Below are 19,094 nucleotides of genomic sequence, written 5' to 3' on the forward strand. Positions count from 1 at the left end.
TAGCAACTGATATTTTGATTTATTATAAAGAGTGTAAATAAATCATATAAAGAGTGTACACTTTAATCAATTATCAATTTTATAAATAGTCACAGTACCTTTTTTAGGTCAACCAGAACTGAGCATCAGCATTCGTAGAATAAGACTAAAAAAAAATTATCAACCCGTCAACCATTAAAAACTCATTTCACATTCTATTTATGCCCTCTTTACCTATATAATATAAAATAAATATTTTTTTTTGGAACATGTGTTTTGTATTAGATTTACAAGTTATTTTTGTTTAATTGAAAATAGTCTAGAAAGTTCAAGAGGAGATGACACTTAACAATTATCTTATAATAGATTTTAAATAACTTAAAAAAATTAAAAATAAAAATTATATAATTACGAAGTATACGTTTAGTTGAGATTTCAGCATAACTTATTCATAAAAATAAATATATATCACTATATAAAGTTTTAAAGTTTAATATTTAATAACAATATGTATTATAAAATATCTTACTCTAAACATTTTATCCTAAATATTACTTAAAACAATTTATTTACTGTTTCCAACATTTATAATACATGCAACTAAACATAAATTTATATTGAAGTGTTTCGTCAAAAAATGAGCATTCAAAACTTAATTTCAACCATTAACTTGTGAATTCACCCAATCTTAACCTATAAGGTTAAACAAACTTATTTTTGTATAAGTTTAGGGTATAACGTGACTTTAATCATAGATTATACCAACTAAACCCATCTTAATAACTCTATTTATAAGAGAAATTATATTTAAATTTACAAATTTAAGGTCTTAGTGTTATAATAAGATATCTCCAGTAAAATATATTAATATAAAAGTTAACATCACAAAAAAAAAAAAATTGAAATAGTAAAAACAAAATTTAATGCAATTCAATAATATCCACCTATAATAAATTAAAACATTTGTTATAGGATAAACAATAATTATTATAACTCTTTATAAAATACAACTCTTATTATGATTTATCAGTAAAGCTGTTATAATTTTCCACAACTTTCTTTTCTCAGTTCTTCTTTAATGCTTTTGTGAATTCTACAGTCTCAATAAAGATTTTTCCTCTACCTTAGAAAATATCACAAAAAAACTTTTAAAAAAAAGTATTTAGTTTGGTCTTAGAAAATTATATTATTTATATTGCAAATTGATGAGGTTAGCCATGGATTTAATATTTGTCTCAGAAAATTACTGAGGTGATATTAAATACAGTCACTGCTACAGTTCAGAATAGCAGTATCAGTGTGTTATCTCTATATCATTTATGATTTCTTTTTCTATTTTCAACCACTACACTTTACTTTTAAAAAAATTAATTATATGGAATCAACAACTCACTGTGCCAGAAATCATATATAATATATAGTATCTAGATATTTTTTAATATAATATCAGATTTTATTTTTTTTCTATAACTAAACTGTTATGGTTGCTCCACTTTAACATACCCTTTCCAGAAACTCACAAGAAAAAGCATGCAACAGTTATGTTTTTGCTGCAGCAAACCTGTGAATTAACTACTATATACATATATATATATATATAAAATGTTGGTGACTTCAACTTTCATTGATATTGTTGGTGGAAATTCTCTGATAGCTCAAAGGGTGTTCTTCTCCTGATTCAACAGTTTTAGAAGCTCGTGCGTGGGACTATATATTTTTGGTGGTCCGATAGCGGGTGGCACGATAGACTCAACAAATATTTGTTAGGATAAGTTTTAAATGGCTCTGATAAAATCGGCTCATAAGATTGAGGTTTGAACCCACTTATATACAATGAAAGACTCTAATCTCTAGTCCATGTGGGATCTCCAACATACAGCTTTCTTGAACTTCTTAATTATACTTTCAGCATGATGAACCGGTATAAATAGCAGTTCAAGAAAACTGTAGAAAAAGATGCCAAATTATTAGGACTTGGTTATAATAATTTATGTATACACAGTTTTTCTTTTCTCATATATGATGCTTGCTATCATTTACCATGCAACAGGAACAAGAATGAGGTACTTTGAGTAAGACTGTTGCTACTCTCTCAATATTTTTTAAGTAAAACAAATGTAATTTACTTTTTTATTTTAATAATATATATTCTTTTAAATTATGTTTTAATATTTATTTTGTGTTATAATCTAGCTTAACCAATATAGATTTATAGGCTTTTTCACTCCTTTTTCTTTTCTTACTAGTCTATATTATTAAACTTATTTGTTCTATTTTTTAATGTTTTATGCTAAAATTATTGAGTTTAAAACCTTAAATTTAATTTTAAAAAGTTTTTTTTTAATTATAGAATTTAAGTTTAATTCAACTTTATAAAACTGATTCATAAAATTTGTCTCCACTTATTATGAAATGTCATTATTTTTAGTCGATGTTAAAAGTTCAACACACACCACTCACATCGAGATCTATCAATTAGTGTGAAATTATATATTTATGAGTTATCCAATAGTCTGATAACAGATAAAATAATAAATTTAATAAACTCTCACTAAAATAAACTATAAAATATATTTAATACCGTATTAAAAAAAATTACAATTTATATTCTCTATATACTATAAAATATTTTAATCTCTAATAAACAACCTCAACAAATATAATTTACAAAATGCTCCTTAAAATAAACTACTTAAAAGACAACACCATCGTATCACATATTAGAATGATTATAAAAGAAATTAATTTAATTGAAAATAATGAAATTTTATGACAATTAATCATTTTATTTTTATTTTTACGACAATTCTAGATCAATTATCGTCAATAAGATAATGACGACAGCAATCAATTTAATATCACATCAACACACTTTTGACAATATATACAGTTATTTTATATATTTTATATACTACTGATAATATTAATTTTATAAGATTTATTATTTTTAGATATTGTTACAAGAATTTTCTTATCTTTAGATTGACATTATAATTAAATTATATGACTTATTTTTAGATTAAATATATTTCGAGTCCTACGATCTTATTTTATTTTAGTATTTCTAAAAGAATATTTTTTTTGTCCTTACATTTCATCATAGTTATTTTTCACTATTAAAAATATAAATTATTAGTTAAGATGATACATAAAAATTTAAATCATTTAACCTTTTTTATTTTTATTTGTAAAAGAAAATCATCATTTAATGTGCTATGAATACAATAAAGAAATTATATTTTTGGAATTGCATAAGAGCTATATATGAAAATAGTTGTATTACCATTTTTAATTACATATAATATTTAATATATTAAATAAATTATTTAAAAAATATACCTATTTATTACCTGTTTTGCTTCACCACCTAACTTAAACCCACACTAAACCTCTTCATCTTTTCATTATTTATTTTTTCTTGAAAATGAAAAATGAAATTAAACAAGAATCCCACCTTAATTTTATTCCCAATTTAATTTCTGCCATTAGATAACCTTTCGGTTCTTATTCGTGTCAACATTTTAAAAAAATACTAAAATATTATTTTACTTTTTTTTTTAGAATGAAATTCATTTAATGACTATAAAAAATTTATAATCATCTCCATCCCATCAGAAAATAGATATACTTATACTCATTTTTTTAAAATTAATTAAATAATTTTTTTATAAAAAAAACTAAAAAATATATATTTATTATTAAGTATTTAATTTCAAATGAATATATATATTTTCAATATTAAATATAAATAAAAAATATATACTTGTATAAATATCAAATAGAAATACCAAATAATAATTTAATAAATGTAATGACTATATAAGAAATCAGTAAAATAATAAATAATTTAGAAAACGGACTATTAAAAAATTAATATAAATTTTGAGATTATTAAAAAATTAAGAATGTTATAATAGAAAAGAAAGGAAATGCAGTTGAAAAAAAAAAAGTGTTTTGCTATAATTTTTATTTATTTATAGTAACTACTTTTAGAGAGGGGAAAAATACTTTGAGAATCCAAATATTGTTTCACAAATATCCTACGACTCATTTTATTAACTTTTATTAAATAATTTAATTTGTATTTAATTAAATATTTTAGTATTAAAAATAGTTATCATTTAGTTGTTTTAAAAAAAGTTGGGTATGAATTTATCTTTTCTCCACTTATGCAGTGTAAATGTTTTAAAAAATATATTGTTATGCGATGTTTTAAACTGTTAATATATTTAACAATTAACTAAATAAATTTTAAATTGATACTTTAAGCATGAAATTGAACTCTTTGAAATAAAAAAAAGCCTTTAATAAAATTGAAAGTTATACATCATTTATATAAAATAACCATTTGAATAAAAGTGATCACTTATATAATTTAACCTATTTGTTATTGATTTGATTTATTGAAATAATATAATGAGTTGTTTTAATTTGATGATTAAATAATTACATATTATATACTTTCTACGTTTTCAAAATTAAAATGCTATTCAAATATAAAGTTAAGAGAAATGTTGATTGCATGGAAAACATTAAATTTAACTACATTTCATCACTATTTATAATTTTTTCCCTTATAAATTTTAAATATCTAATTAAATATATACATTTAGATTCTCACAAAATTTCAAATTAATTTAAATTAGTTTTCCTACGTATTAGATAAATATTTGTTTATATAAAATCATAAATAGATAAACATCTCTTAAATGTATAAGCTATGTTGTAATCAAAACTTAATATAATAAACCACTTAACACCTAAATCATTTATATTTTGTATTTAAAAACATTAATTCAAAAGAATCGAGAAAACCGTTTATATCCAATTATGAAAATATCAAGTTTCAATAAAAAAAATAATTAACAATATCTAAATTAAAAAAAAAACTCTTCAATATTCTTATTATATAATAAGTCGGAGAGAATAAGTAGAAAAAAAACTGCTGAAGAATTTATTAGTATTTTTACTGTAGAATATACAACACAAGTATTTTCATACAACCAAAATTTTTAATAATAATAATAATAATAATAAATATCTTAAATATATAAATTGAATTATACTTAAAAATTGCAAATATGTTTTAGACTTTACCATAAAAATTATATAAGGATACACGATTTTTATAGTTTAAAAAGATTAAAATATAACAATAAAATCAATCATATAGATTATTTGCAGATTTATGATTTTTTTAAACTCAAAGATATTGAAATATTTCAGAAAATCTTGAATGGTTTGTTACTTTGAAAGAACAAAAAAAAAAACATGTGAATAAATTGAAACGTGTATAATAATAATAATATTATGCATTTGAAACCCTTAATTGGGTTATTGGCGTTGCTTGGGACTGAGTAGGAAGTGGCGCTTCCATTGCATTGCACTCAATCTTTCGTCTTTCATTGCCAACGCCAAAGCCTTCTTTCACTGTTACCTTCGCCGCCGCAGAAAGAAAGGTTCTTTCTCTATCTTTCTACGTTTTTTCACATGGATTCTGCAACACCCTTTTCCTCTTTTTTGTTTTTTTCTTGTTCAAAACGACAAATGCACTACCTTTGGCGTCACTGTGATTGAATTCGTTTCTGGGTGTCTGCCATGGTTTTCGTCCTTGACGGGTTTGTGTATGGTTTCCCTTTTCTGTTTTTCTTCATAGGATCTTCTTGTTCTTGCCCACAGTAGCCATTTCGTGTCTGTTAAAAAATTGCATGGCATTTGGTGGAAAAGGGTCGTTTTTCTCCTTTTGATTTTATGTGGGTAATCAAGATTATTAGGTTTTGGTAAAGTCGTATCTGACCCTCCATTAGCGGTGTATCATCCTCCTTTCATCACGCGTTCACTGCAATTTTTTGTGTACTCCACTTGTTTGTGATAAAGAGTGTGTTAGACAAATTTGTTTCTTAAGTTGTAGCCTTTTTTAATAGTTCTTTTAGAAAACAAATTGGGGTATATCAGTAGTTTTCATGTACAAGAGTAACTGTGATGTAATGTGTTGTGATAGAGAAAAAATGGCAGGTGTTAGTGGGGGTGCTTACTAACCATTACTGTCCCTACACAGCCTTTTGGAAAGAGGACGCGGGATACAAGAGTTAACATCAACTATTTAAATATATAGTTATGTAAATCAGCCCTAAGCTGCTACAAGACTCAAATAGTGGAGTGGTTTTAAATAGTGGCTGCAATAACAGCTTTTTATGCACCATAGCAGCACTACTGCTTCGAAAACCCAATTTTTTGTACCCCTAGAACAACATTGTTTAGGATTTTTTTTTGTTGGGTTAAATTGTGATATTTACCCCGTTTCTTAATGCATTTTTTTCTTCAGAAACATAATGGGATTTCAAACCCTTCCTCCTTTACTGTTCTTCAGGAATTTACATTATTCCTTGATTCTCTTTACAACCTATGTTCTGTTCTTTCTTCTCCTCTTAGACTCAATTCTTTACATTTGCTAATATGTATTTAATTTGTTAAGTTCTTTTCCTATTAAATTGGCCATCATCTCTCATTTTTTGGCTTCATTACTGTGTTCTCATCGCTCCTAAGATAATGGTAATTGTGTTTGACTGGGTGTGAATTGTGACATATCGTGAATTTATTTAATTTTTTATTTTCTTTGACAATTTGATATTTATATGTATAGTACGAATTATTTAGTTTGTCTGCATTATAATTTCTAAATTTTTATCTGATTCTAGTATACAATTATTACACAACACTATATCTTGAAGTTTTTTTATCATTGTGTCTGAATCTTATAATTTCAGGATCAAAATATTATCTTGGTGATATCCTATTTGAATCTCAATTTCATAACCGTGTTTGGTATTGATTGATGACTGCTGGGAACCAAGAATTTAAATGAGAAATTATGCTCAAGACCACTGGCTTTTGTTTTGTCACTGCCTATTTGCCTTCCCGTGATGTAGTACTGGTTCGAGTTCAACCACATTTTGATTTCTCTCTTCTAATGATTTACTCTTAATTTGTTTTTTAGATTCAACCTGCTGTCCTGTCATGGAGTTAAATATATTTGAGTCAGAAACACATCAAAATAATAGGAGGAGAAAGAAATCTACTGTCTGGGAGCACTTCACAGTGAAAACTGATGGACCTGGATGTGCCAGGGCTTACTGCAAAAGATGCCAGAAATCATTTGCTTATCTCAAACATTCAAAACAATCTGGCACCAGTCATCTCAAGAGACACATTGCTCTGGGAATCTGTCAGAAAAATAAAAAAATCCCATGTTCCAATACTGATGCAGATCCACCTAAGAAAAGAGCAAGGGCAAAACCTTACATTGCTGCTATCTCATTTGATCAGGAGTGTTGCAACAGTAAGATTGCTAAAATGATTATTTTACACGACTATCCACTTCATATTGTAGAACACCAAGGTTTCATTGATTTTGTAAAGGCACTACAACCCCAGTTCAATCCACTAAGCTTTAAGGCTATTCAAGGGGATTGTGTTGCTATGTACATCAGAGAGAAGCAAAAGCTATTGAAACTTATTGATGGGATTCCTGGACGAGTCAACCTCACCTTGGACGTATGGACTTCAAACCAAACATCAGCCTATGTTTTTCTCCGAGGTCACTTTATTGATGGTGATTGGAACTTACATCATCCTATTCTTAATGTATTCACGGTACCATTTCCTGATTCTGCTGGTTCATTAAATCAAACTGTAATTAAATGCCTGAGCAATTGGCATTTAAAGGGTCGGTTATTTACTCTTGCACTTGATAAATTCTTCTCCACTGAGACTTTGATAGGAAATCTGAGAAGTCTCCTCTCTGTTAATAACCCTGTGATTCTCGATGGTCAATTTTTAAGCCAGAACTGTTATGCTCGTGTACTTAGTCACCTTGCATTGGATGTGCTATCTACTATGAGAGAAACTATTGATAAAGTTCGTGAGAGTGTGAAGTATGTGAAATCTTCTAAATCTAATGAAGCAAATTTTTTGAAGCTGAGGCAACAACTTCAAGTCCCCACTACAATGGACCTTGTTATTGATGACAAAAATAAATGGGACACAATCTACCACATGCTTGTTGCTGCATGCAAATTAAAGGAAGCTTTTGTTTGCTTTGATGCCTTTGATCCTGATTTCAGACTGACTTTAACACTGGATGACTGGAAGCAGGTGGAAACTCTGTGTAGATATTTGAATTACTTGTATGATGCAGCTAACATTTTAACAGTTCAACCATACCCAACTGCAAATTTGTTTTTCCTTGAAGTGTCAAAACTTCAGCTGGTGTTGACTTGTGCATCCTTAAGCCATGATCCTTTCTGCAGTCGTTTGATTATGCCTCTGCAAAAGAAGTTTGATCAGTATTGGAGAGAAAGCTGCTTCATATTGGCTGTTGCTGTAGCCATGGATCCAAGATATAAAATGAAATTCGTGGAATCCACCTTTGGTAAGATATTTGGTGAGAATGCTGAGTACTGGATAAGAGTGGTTGAGGATGGTCTTAATGAACTGTTCCTTGACTATAATATCATAGAAGTGCTTCCTTTCACAGCAAGAAGTGACAATGAAGGGGATGAGACTATGATAAAGACTGAGTCATTTGATGAAGCGGCATTTGATGGATCTCTTTTTGCGGCTGATGATGGACTCTCTGATATTGAATTTTATATATCTGATCTAACATGTAATCAGCAATTTAAGTCCGAATTGGATGAGTATCTTGAAGAGCCTCTAGAGTCCAGAGTACAAGAATTTGATGTTCTGAGCTGGTGGAGGATAAACCGATTGAAGTACCCAACATTGTCTAGACTAGCATCAGATATTTTGTGTGTGCCAGTATCCACCCTCTCTGCAGATGCTGTTTTTGATACACAAATAAGAAAAATGGACAACTACCGGAGTTCATTAGACTCCTTGACTCTTGAGGCCCTTATTTGTTCCAAGGACTGGTTCCAGTATAAATCATTACCCATCACTGTTCCAAATACACTTGTCAAAGTTGAGTGTTAGGTACAGCTTTCCTCGTTTAGGGATAGTCTCAACTAGCTCTTAGGTATTGAATATTTTGGTACTGTCATTCAGGGCAATTAATTTTTCTGATTGATTGTCCGTTTTGTTACTTGTTTATAGTATATAGAGTTAGCTTTGTTCTAATTATTTGGCCAAGCAAAATATAAATTGTACTACAGGTTCAGCCAAACCAGGAAAGTTTGCTTTTATTTGCCTTTTGAATAGATATGAGCCCCATGGTGAAAAAGAAGTTTTGTCGTCACACCATTGTTGAATCTTATCTTTGCTTTCCTTCACTGCAAAATTAATAGAATGCATGTTTTATAATTAAAAATAAATGATGTTAACAATGGTATAATAAATCTGTGTAAATAACTTTGTTCTGTCATCAAGTCTAGAAGATAATTAGTATTTATTAAGTTAAATTTTGAATTCATTTTAAGAAGAAGAACGTCGCCTAATCTGATAACGATGATCGGCTATAGGATTTCTCGTGAGAGATTCTGATTATACTAAGAAGACGCACACCCAATAGAGAAATTATATGTATATTTTTCGTATCCTCTTATTTAGGAGAAATGAAAAAAAAAACAATAGAAGGATATTTTTGGATGCTATGAAATGTGAGGGTGTATTAAGAAATTATGGGGATGAAAAAAACAGAGGTTTAGTGATGATTAAAATTATTGTTGATGAGATACATTAATTTACCAAAAGAATGGTAGAGGATATATTATTAAAATATCATGCTCTCCTACACCAACATAGTTGTAACAACCAGATTTAAAGCATGTAAAAGTAATAACAGACTTACAAGTGCCATATTTAATCATGTTATAGTAGCTATCAGTAACTCCACTAACTCAAGGCAATTTCTTACTGCACCTCCATGTTTTCCATATAAGAGATGAAATGACAACTTTACCCTTTTCTTTTATTGACTCTTTTTATGAATTCTAAAATTTACTATTTCAATTTCATATTCTAGAGTTCAATTTCATATTCTAGAGTTCAAGATATATTTACAGAATATTGTATTTTAAATTTTAAAATTCAAAAGTTATTCTCAATCTAAATATAAAAAACAAAATTATATTTCAAATTTTAGAATTCAAAATCTAAATATGAAAAACAAAATTGCATTTCAAATTTTAAAATTTAAAATAACTTTTCGAATTCAGAAGATCTAAAATTCGAAATAAAATCTTGTAGATTATACGATTCAGATATGAAAAAAACAAATCCTACACCTTTTTATTCAAGATAGTTTTAGAATTAAAAGATTTATTGAAGTCCATGAAGAAAATATGGGGTGGAGGTGGAGAAAGAAATAGTGCTGCACACGGAATCTATTAATAATAACGCAGTCACTGAAACTTAAATGTCTTGCATGCATCCGATCAAAACCCTACGAAGCTAACTCATTTTAACCTCATTGAAAAACTGTAAAAATGTACGTTCAAAGAAAATATAGAAAAATGATGCTTTCACAACCTCCTAAATTTGTATCCAATTCTGATGTGATAGCTGTAAATATAAATATATATAATAAAAAATAAATTTGTAATTAAATAATATGAAAAAATATTCAAATAATAATAATAATGAAGATTGTAATGTGGTTGTATAAAAAATTAGATTGAAAATATATGATGAGTGAAAACATAAAAAATACCTCGTAGCTTGTGGACAAGTGGGCATTAACAATAGTCACAAAAACTGAAGGCATCATACTCATGCCTTCCATTTGCCTAATATGGGATATTAAATTATCATACATGATATGTGAAGCAGAAGCAGGCAAACAGATCACGAACACAACCTATAAAACAGCAAACCTAAGTTGCAGGCACATAATAAACCATCGTTCTGCTGTTCTAGTGCGAACACAGCAGATAACAAAACTAACCCCCATATTTGCTACTTAGCTTTCCTTTTGGAACTCCTACCAGTTTGATTGCTTTGAACTCTTTTCTTTGATACCTTCTCTTCCCCAACTTGTTTCCTATTAGTCACGTTGCCTGGATTCTTCTTTTCAACTTGTGCATCACTGTCATTGTCTTCATCACTTTCTTCTGACTTTTTCTTTATAGCAGGCTTTCTGCCTTTAACCCCAGCCTTTGCCCCCTTCTTTGACTTGACATTTCCCAAATCCCCCTCTTCCCCATCTGTTGGTTTCTCAGTGTCATCATCTCCACTTACTTTCTTTGAGGCTTGCCTTTTAGGCTTACCAGTTTCTTTTACATCGATAGATCCACTAAGCTTTTGCAACTCTGGCACGTAAGCAGTTGTCTAAAAGCAACATCGTGTGTAGATCAGAAATGCACAAATATAATGATAAAAATAAAACAAATGACAAATTGGAAATGTTCAGAACGACATACCCTACCACCAGCAGTGATGAAGTCAATTTTGTTCCCTGCATCACATTATAAATGTTAAGATATAGCATCACAAACTTAGTTTTAAATTATTATTCTGGGTCAGTGAGCAGGGTACACTCATCCAATATGTAAGCAGAAGAAAATATACCTGAGTTAACGAAAAGGATTGAAGAAACTGTTTATAGATAAATATGTTTTGCATTGATACAACAGAAGAACTGGTGAATAAAAAATAAGAGTAATAGCCGATATATGAAAATCTGAATTAAAATAAGTTAAAATAATTTACTTAACAGGATAATCAGTCGGTTTAAAAATGGAGTGTTCTATTATGCATGGGCGATGCTTTCAATTTTCAAATTTGAAGATATCAATAACTTAATATCCATATTCCAATAGCACCCTCCATAGTAAAACGCACTTAAATTTCACTAATAATATGACCGTTCGTGACAAATAAGCATAAAAGAACTTATAGCTCTATATATGCAATCTCATCAGAGATGGAAAAACAAGCCTAGGATTCGGGTATAGATCAAGAAAAGTAAATCACACAAACCAACTAGGTGAGGAAGTAAGAAATATTCGCAATAAGAAATCTTTTAGGAAAATTGCACATGCAGTTAAAATATATGCAGTAAGAAATCTTGTGAAGATCGGCCACCATTCATGTAGCACCAAGAAAATGTTTATTTTTATAAGTAAGGAAGCAAACCATCAACAAAAGCCTTGTCAGGCTTTTTTTCCCGTGAATGAAATATCCAACTGTTAGGATACTGATTACTATCTGCTCCAACCTCAACTGCTTTTTCAATGACCTGTGAAAAGGAACTATTCGTCAACTAATACATATTAGAAAAGTATTCTCACCACTTATTTTTCCAGGCTTTTTTCCCCATCGAAAATGAAATAACCATTCAAGAGGAAAACGGCTACTGTCAGCATCAACTTCAACAGCCAATTGAATAACCTACAGATTTCATCCTCTATATTTTTTTTATTAAGTACAGATGTACCATAAACTACAATCATTTCAAGAAAAATCAGGACCCCCACCTCTTCAATGGATTTGTACAAAGTTGAGCAGCTAGCATCAGACAGGCTAGAAGCTGCCTGCCGTGGGTGAATTCTTGCCTGGAAATAAGGGGAAATAATAATTAACTATGTTTTGAAGCTCATGATATATAATGCAAAGGGAAAAATAAAATAAAATCTATAAATAACAGTACTTGTTAGCAGCTTAATTTCATCTAGATGCGCTTAAATTCTATATAACCATGCATCTGATTTGAAAAACATCAAGTTATATTCTAACAGAATAGCATTCATCCTCGAGAAATTGACAGGCTTACTTCGAATTTCTTTATCAAAATCTATGCTGCAACCATTACTATTTGGATGTTTCCCATTAAAATGCACCATGATATATATAGCTAAAAAGAAAACCTCATACAAAAAAAAGTAAGCATCCCTCCCAGCATATTTGTACATAACAGAACATCATGAGTCTGGATGGCATGTGGAGATATTTAACTGTTTCATATGCATAGAGACGGACCAATAAGAAACCTATGCAAAACATAAGATCAAACCAGATTTGTGCGGAGAGCATATTGATCATCTTGTACAAATAGTTGGGAGTAGAGAAATGGCATTAGTCGTTTAAAAAGTAAAGTGTACATTCATTAGAATCATTTCTTAAAGTTCAAGTGATCAAGGCTTTATCCCTATCCACTACGGGACCATGTATTGAAATAACTAAAGAAAGGAATAAATTGAGATGAATATTAATACTAAAGTTTAATAAGCCATAAATAAACTCTAAGGCTACATTTAAAATCTGGCATCTTCCACGAAAAATATAATGGGAAACATCAAAGATTCAAAATCAATTAGAAAATGAAGGTTGTACTTACTTGATACAGCACTTCATCAGCCACCCAATTTCCAATACCTGAAATATAGCTCTGTAAAGATTGAAATTTCAGATCTTTAATAATTAATACCATGTCATGATACACTCAGATGTAAAAAAATATATCAAATTCCTCTACATATATATATATATATATATATATATATATACACACATATATGTATATATATGTATGTATATATGTATATATATGTATGTATGTATATGCATGTATTTATATGTATGTATATGCATGTATTTATATGTTTATAAAAGACAGAATTAAAAAAAGAAAGTTCGGTGCCATGCACGACAGTGTAAAACAATGTTACAGTACCATTCAATCACAATACACAGTTGGTTTGACTTAAAAGATAATTATTGTAAAAGTCAACAAACTCACTATACGAAACATAAGCACCCATATATTCAAATGATAAACAAGTTAAAAATGAGTGAAATACAATGTAAGGGGAGTGATAAAAGAATAATTTAATACTTGATCAAGTAATAAAGCCTTGATTTCAGTTTTCCTCTTGTGCAAAGACTCTGTAAACTTCTCAAGTGTCATTGGTTCAAAAAGAGCATCAGGACCAAGCTCAGATATGGGTGGCACTGATGTCGGCTATATCAGAGGAAAAATATACAGTCAATAGAAAATTTCTTTATTAGAAAAATAAAAATGGATGGCAATTGGCAAGTAGAGTCACAATACATCTTTGAGAAGACGGACTTTGGCGAATCGTCTTTTGTCAGTGAAAGACAACTCTAAACCATCATCTAACTGCATAAATGTGATTTAATCTGATTAATAATGATATTAGTAAGAAACTCTAATGGACATACAGGCATGTCCAGAAAATTGAAAGATAAATCACCTTCACACAACTTTAAACTGATTATGTAATGTTATTATGTATGATAATTAAAGAATTTAATGTTTTCCTACAAAATTTTAAGAAACTGAATTCAATAAGAAATTCACGCTCTTCAGATTCCCAGTAATATCAAAAGTTTTATGCCGATGTTGATCTTATTCATCTTCAAGATTTTGAATTGCAGATAATGTTCTTTATATTCTTCTGGCGTGTATAAGAAAATATTAATTCATTTAAGCTTTCTATGTGTGTGTGAACTAATCTTATGGGTTTACAAAGTAGTTTATCATATTAACTTCATAGTAGTTTATCATATTCATCAAAGTTCCCTGCATGTGTAATCAGATTCCAAGTGTATCAAAGATTTATGGTAATGAAACAAAACAAACAATAAAGGACTTTCAATGAATACATTGCCATTTTATTAATCCCAAATCCCAACCTATTCACTCTCCCCACGTAAACATGTAAGCATCTCTTTCATGCCATGAAACCAAGCTTTATCGAAGCAAATAAATCAACCTACATAACATTTTTATGGTTGCCTGAACTAGGATCTAGCCCTACTTTAGCATATGGTCTAGTCGCATCTCCCAACTGAAAACAAATCTTATGAATCCACAACAAAATGAAGTTTAATTTGTTGTAAAATCAAGTCAATGGATTGAATCCCAACAGGTTACAAGACCAAAAGTTCAAATAATTCCAGCATTCCACTCATCAGTGAAGTTACATCTCGTACCTCGATGAAGAATTTTGAATATTTTGAGGGCCACTCATCCTCGTCCTTCACAGCTGACCTACATGGCACATGCATGTTTATGTCATTACAACAACCAGTAATGGGTAATCTATGTGTCAAATTACTACAACAAAATAAATAATAGAAACACCGAAATAGTATGGTATACGTTAAAAAAGAGTGGCATTATAATTGAGAAAATGAGGAGTGTTTCATGTAACTAACTGCTGAGTTAGCAAAATTGGGAAAGAATGATTCCGATGTATGCGGTCTAAGGCTAGGGAGTGAGAATTGGAAGGTGCCTAGAACTTTTTTCTTTCTAATTGTACTTCCCCAGTAGTTTTCACACAGTTGGGGTCTTGTAGCACCCTGGAACAGGTCTGATTTCATCAATAAGACAGTGAACTCTCATCAATACTCTTGCATTGCACATAATGTTGGCACCTACCCTTACATACAAAGCCGAAGCAGTTTTTCACATTGAGTTGAGGCATTGAATGTAAGGTTCAGTGTCAAAAAAATTGGGGAAGGATAAAGACGAAAACTGACTGTATTGAAAAAATTCACAATCACAAAATCATTTCATGCCAATTAGCATGAATTACAACCTTTTACCGCAAAAATCTTATCAAAGTATCCTATTTCAAAACGCTAACAAAAGAAGGATGCAGGAGAAATTGTGGCAATAAAGTCATGGTATATCAACAGCATTAGTGCGTGGGTGTGTAAAAATACAGTCAATTGACAAATGCAATAAAAGATTCTACATACAAAATTTTGAAACTTCGGCATAACTATTCAGTATAGCGAAACAAAGATTACTTAACCATACCCCATAGGCCTTACCTTTTGTACTTCGTTACTGCGACCCCTTTAATGTATATAGCACCAGCCATGCCTGAGATGGAGGTAGAAACTCGTAAGTAACAACAAATTGTAGCTATAAATTTATAGTAATAAACCTAACTATCGCCTTGTTTATCTTCTCATATTTCGTCTTGAACCCGTTTCATTTTAAAACCTTATATCGTATTTTCTGTGTCACTGTTACAACTGTTGTAAAAGCCTAAGCCCTAAGCTGCATGCACACAAATGGTTAACATGCATCACCAAAAACGTAAGAACCACGCCAAGTCGTAATGCGAACTAAGCAGCAAAGCAAACTGTAAAAGAAACGAAGGAGAGTTTCACGTGGTTCACGTTTTGAGTTAAAATGGAAAGCGAGAAGAACAAGCTAGGGTTTGAGAGAGAGAGAGAGAGAGAGGACCGAATTGGAAGGAAGGAAAAGGAGGGGAATCGAGCTGAAGCCACATGTTCTTCCCCTTCCGGTGAGCAGCGACGATGAGCTTGCCGATAACGGAAGCTTCGAAGTCAGAGCGAGAGACGGCGTCGATGACTTTGGAATCATCGGCGACAATGCATTTCGTTATCTTCTTGCCGACGCAGTTTTCCTCGACGGCCCTCCTCGCCGCCTCCACCTCTGGAAGCTCCGGCATTGCTCTCTCTTTCTCGCTAACTCCTCTGCCGTTTTCCCGCGTTCTTTTCCGGTCTCTTTCTTCACTTCTCAAACTCGGCAATTTTCAATTCGTGTTTTTGTTTTGGGCTCAAGGGCTTTTTATCGTTGGTTTAAATTGTTGGCTGCACCAAATCAATTCAAATCTACACCCAATATATTACTTAAAATGTCCGTTTTACCCTTAATAATAGTTTCAAAATTGTAAACTTTAACTCATTCTTGCAAAATTTTCTTTTATATTTCTTTATTGGTCAAACTCAATTATAATAATATGAATATTTATGATTTTCAATCAAGATCACGGTTATTTATGGTAGATTTTATACATATCAAACTCAATTATAATAATATGAATATTTATGATTTTCAATCAAGATAACGGTTATTTATAGTCGATAATAATTATAGTAATATTTATTTATGATTTTCAATAAAGATAACGGTTATTCATAGTCCATAATTTTTTCTTTAGGTCTAAAATCAATAAAGAATAAAGTTGAGTAATTTTTATTTATTTATTTTTGTTAATTTTAAAATAAGAAAATTTTGGGAGTATACTGAATATATATTTCTATGTTTTTTTTATTTAACCAAATTGACATATTTTTAAGTAACCTTGTGTTTATCGTGCTCTAATGCTCGAGTCAACTGGATGTTAATATATTTGTTAATTTAAAATTATAAGACTCATTACCCTTTACGTGTGAGGGTCTTCTTATATTTATAGTTTTCTTTTGGGTTTTTTTTTCTTAATGACATTGGTTTAGGCCCAATAAGTTCTTAATGAGGTTTTGACACTTATAATTTTAGCTTATTTAATCGTCGAGGTTTTCGTCAGTACCATGATCGAAAGCTGAGTGACATTTCATCCTTGTTGACCATTTAGTATGCTAAATTCGAGTAGGACACTTCCAATTCAAAACCTTAAAATATTGAGTATGTGATTTTTTTATATATATAATGTCTTTCAGACACATATATACTCGCAGAGTCGTACTTATAATCTTAACAATTTAATTATACTCGGAGAGTCGTACTTATAATTTTAACAATTTAATTATTTAAGTGAGAGTTTATTCCATGTTTATACTATTAAACAAGCAACAAAGATAAACCATTTGTACCCAAAACTCCTTGTTAGGAAAACTTTCGATACAAAGATTCATAATAATATAGGATCCAACCACTCACGTGTTTAATCTACACTCATTGCACCATTTTGTTGGTTTTTTTTTTGGAAAACAGAAATGATTCAACACCAATAAGCCTTAAACATTTAAAATAAAGAATTTAAAACAACACTTTCAACCCAAACCCTTAAAATATCGTGTATGTGAGACTTATTTTTTATATATTGTTTTTTTAAGCACATTGCTACTCAATGTGTCACAATCCAAATATTTTTTTTTCAAATTTTGTTGAATAACTATTTTTCATTTTGGGTAATTTTTCTTCTTTAATTTAACAATAAAGAGGATAATTTGATATAGTTTTTTTCTTTAATTTTTAACCCGATTATCGCTACTCATTAAAATAATTCATTCTTTAATATAAATTGAAAACAATCATGCATCTTACTACAGATCAGTAATTGTCTACATGTACATTGCATATATATATATAAGAAACTGAAAGGATGATATCACTTTCATTGATTAAATCATTTAACGAGATGTAATAATTTTTTACAATGATGTTGATGCGTGATTTATTATTTATAAGGATCACATTATTTTTTATATTAGATTCATTGTTTTACAAATTTATTCCATTTTACGGGACTTCACATAGATAAAACTCAACATGATAAAAAGATAATTGCTCTCTAAAAAATAATATATATATATATATATATATATATATATATAAACCAGAATATTTGAATTCATATTTTTATTTATTTATTTAATCTTTTATCATATTATATATTAATGTGTCATAAATATATTATATTAGTTTTCTCTATGTAATTATTTAAGATCCGGGCACAGAATTAAGAACTTCATTAATTTTTTCTATTAAAATAACATTTTTTTTTCAATTGTTACTATAATTTAATAATAAATATATTTATTTTAAAGAAAACAGTTCTTATAATTATGATACTTTTTTATTTTTCTTTATCATAGGACGTCATGTATTTCCACTGGTTATTATAAAAAAGTTTTCCATTGTACATCGAGTGATCCACCAAGGCCCAAGCAAAAACCGATTCTTGCCAATTTCTTTCTACACCATATAAATTTTAACCTATTTTATAAAATTTCCAAAATTACTCCTATTTCGAATTTTAATCCAAAATAGTAAATATAATTCAAAATTAAACAAATACATTTCGGAAAAAAAAATTCTGAAACACAAAATTGAAAATGTATTCGGAATAAAAAATTTCAAAATTAAAAAATGTGTTAATTCAATTTCAGAATATTTCCGGATAAAAGATTTCGAAAATAATTTTTATCTACACCGTACCCTACTTTTATTTAAGGTTATTTTCGTCATTTGGCAGGGGTAATTTTGTCATTTTGAATAGCAGAGGTGCATGTTGGAATTGATGTGGTGCGGAGAGAATTTGTCCCGATTCATTGATGTGTACATTATCTATTGATGAGATCCAACGGCCAAGATGCTGCCACCTTTCCATGCTCTCTTTCACTACACCCCTCAGTTTTACCTTCTCTAGTTT

The 19,094-nt window shown here is 29.5% G+C and overlaps 2 protein-coding genes across 5 annotated transcripts; one reads left to right on the forward strand and one right to left on the reverse strand.

The window, feature by feature from the left end:
* Positions 1-5,308: 5,308 nt before the first annotated feature.
* Positions 5,309-9,235, forward strand: LOC137836050 (zinc finger BED domain-containing protein DAYSLEEPER). The gene is made up of 2 exons (XM_068644865.2): positions 5,309-5,438; positions 6,977-9,235. Exon 2 carries the CDS (start codon positions 6,997-6,999, stop codon positions 8,971-8,973), a length of 1,977 nt encoding a protein of 658 aa, XP_068500966.2. The 5' UTR covers positions 5,309-5,438; positions 6,977-6,996; the 3' UTR covers positions 8,974-9,235.
* Positions 9,236-10,680: 1,445 nt separating this feature from the next.
* On the reverse strand, positions 10,681-16,492 carry MMH-1 (MUTM homolog-1). Of its 4 annotated transcripts, XM_068644868.2 has the most exons (11): positions 16,160-16,481; positions 15,739-15,790; positions 14,893-14,950; positions 13,988-14,056; positions 13,772-13,897; positions 13,274-13,324; positions 12,414-12,491; positions 12,228-12,327; positions 12,073-12,159; positions 11,358-11,392; positions 10,750-11,265 (listed from the first exon to the last, which is right to left on the reverse strand). In XM_068644868.2, the coding sequence occupies exons 1-11, from the start codon at positions 16,386-16,388 to the stop codon at positions 10,894-10,896; spliced, it is 1,257 nt and encodes a 418-aa protein (XP_068500969.1). In that variant the 5' UTR covers positions 16,389-16,481; the 3' UTR covers positions 10,750-10,893. The 4 variants fall into 4 exon arrangements, 3 of the variants coding, with proteins under 3 accessions (XP_068500967.1, XP_068500968.1, XP_068500969.1); XM_068644866.1 differs by lacking the exon at positions 12,228-12,327 and having other exon boundaries at positions 10,681-11,265; positions 12,073-12,175; positions 16,160-16,492; XM_068644867.1 differs by lacking the exon at positions 12,073-12,159 and having other exon boundaries at positions 10,681-11,265.
* Positions 16,493-19,094: the final 2,602 nt, after the last annotated feature.

The sequence above is a fragment of the Phaseolus vulgaris genome, chromosome 5 (genome assembly GCF_051622355.1).
Source record: "Phaseolus vulgaris cultivar YP4 chromosome 5, ASM5162235v1, whole genome shotgun sequence".
Taxonomy (NCBI): Eukaryota; Viridiplantae; Streptophyta; class Magnoliopsida; order Fabales; family Fabaceae; genus Phaseolus; species Phaseolus vulgaris.

What these genes read in the sequence shown, in the direction of transcription:
- MMH-1 (XM_068644868.2), bottom strand. Translation starts at nt 16,388, where the DNA reads ATGCCGGAGCTTCCAGAGGTGGAGGCGGCGAGGAGGGCCGTCGAGGAA. An exon ending in AAGTCCGTCTTCTCAAAGAT is followed by an intron (nt 13,898 to 13,987) that starts GTATTGTGACTC and finishes CCTCTGATATAG; the next exon opens with CCGACATCAGTGCCACCCAT. An exon ending in AGGCTTTATTACTTGATCAA is followed by an intron (nt 13,325 to 13,771) that starts GTATTAAATTAT and finishes CAATCTTTACAG; the next exon opens with AGCTATATTTCAGGTATTGG.
- LOC137836050 (XM_068644865.2), top strand. Translation starts at nt 6,997, where the DNA reads ATGGAGTTAAATATATTTGAGTCAGAAACACATCAAAATAATAGGAGG.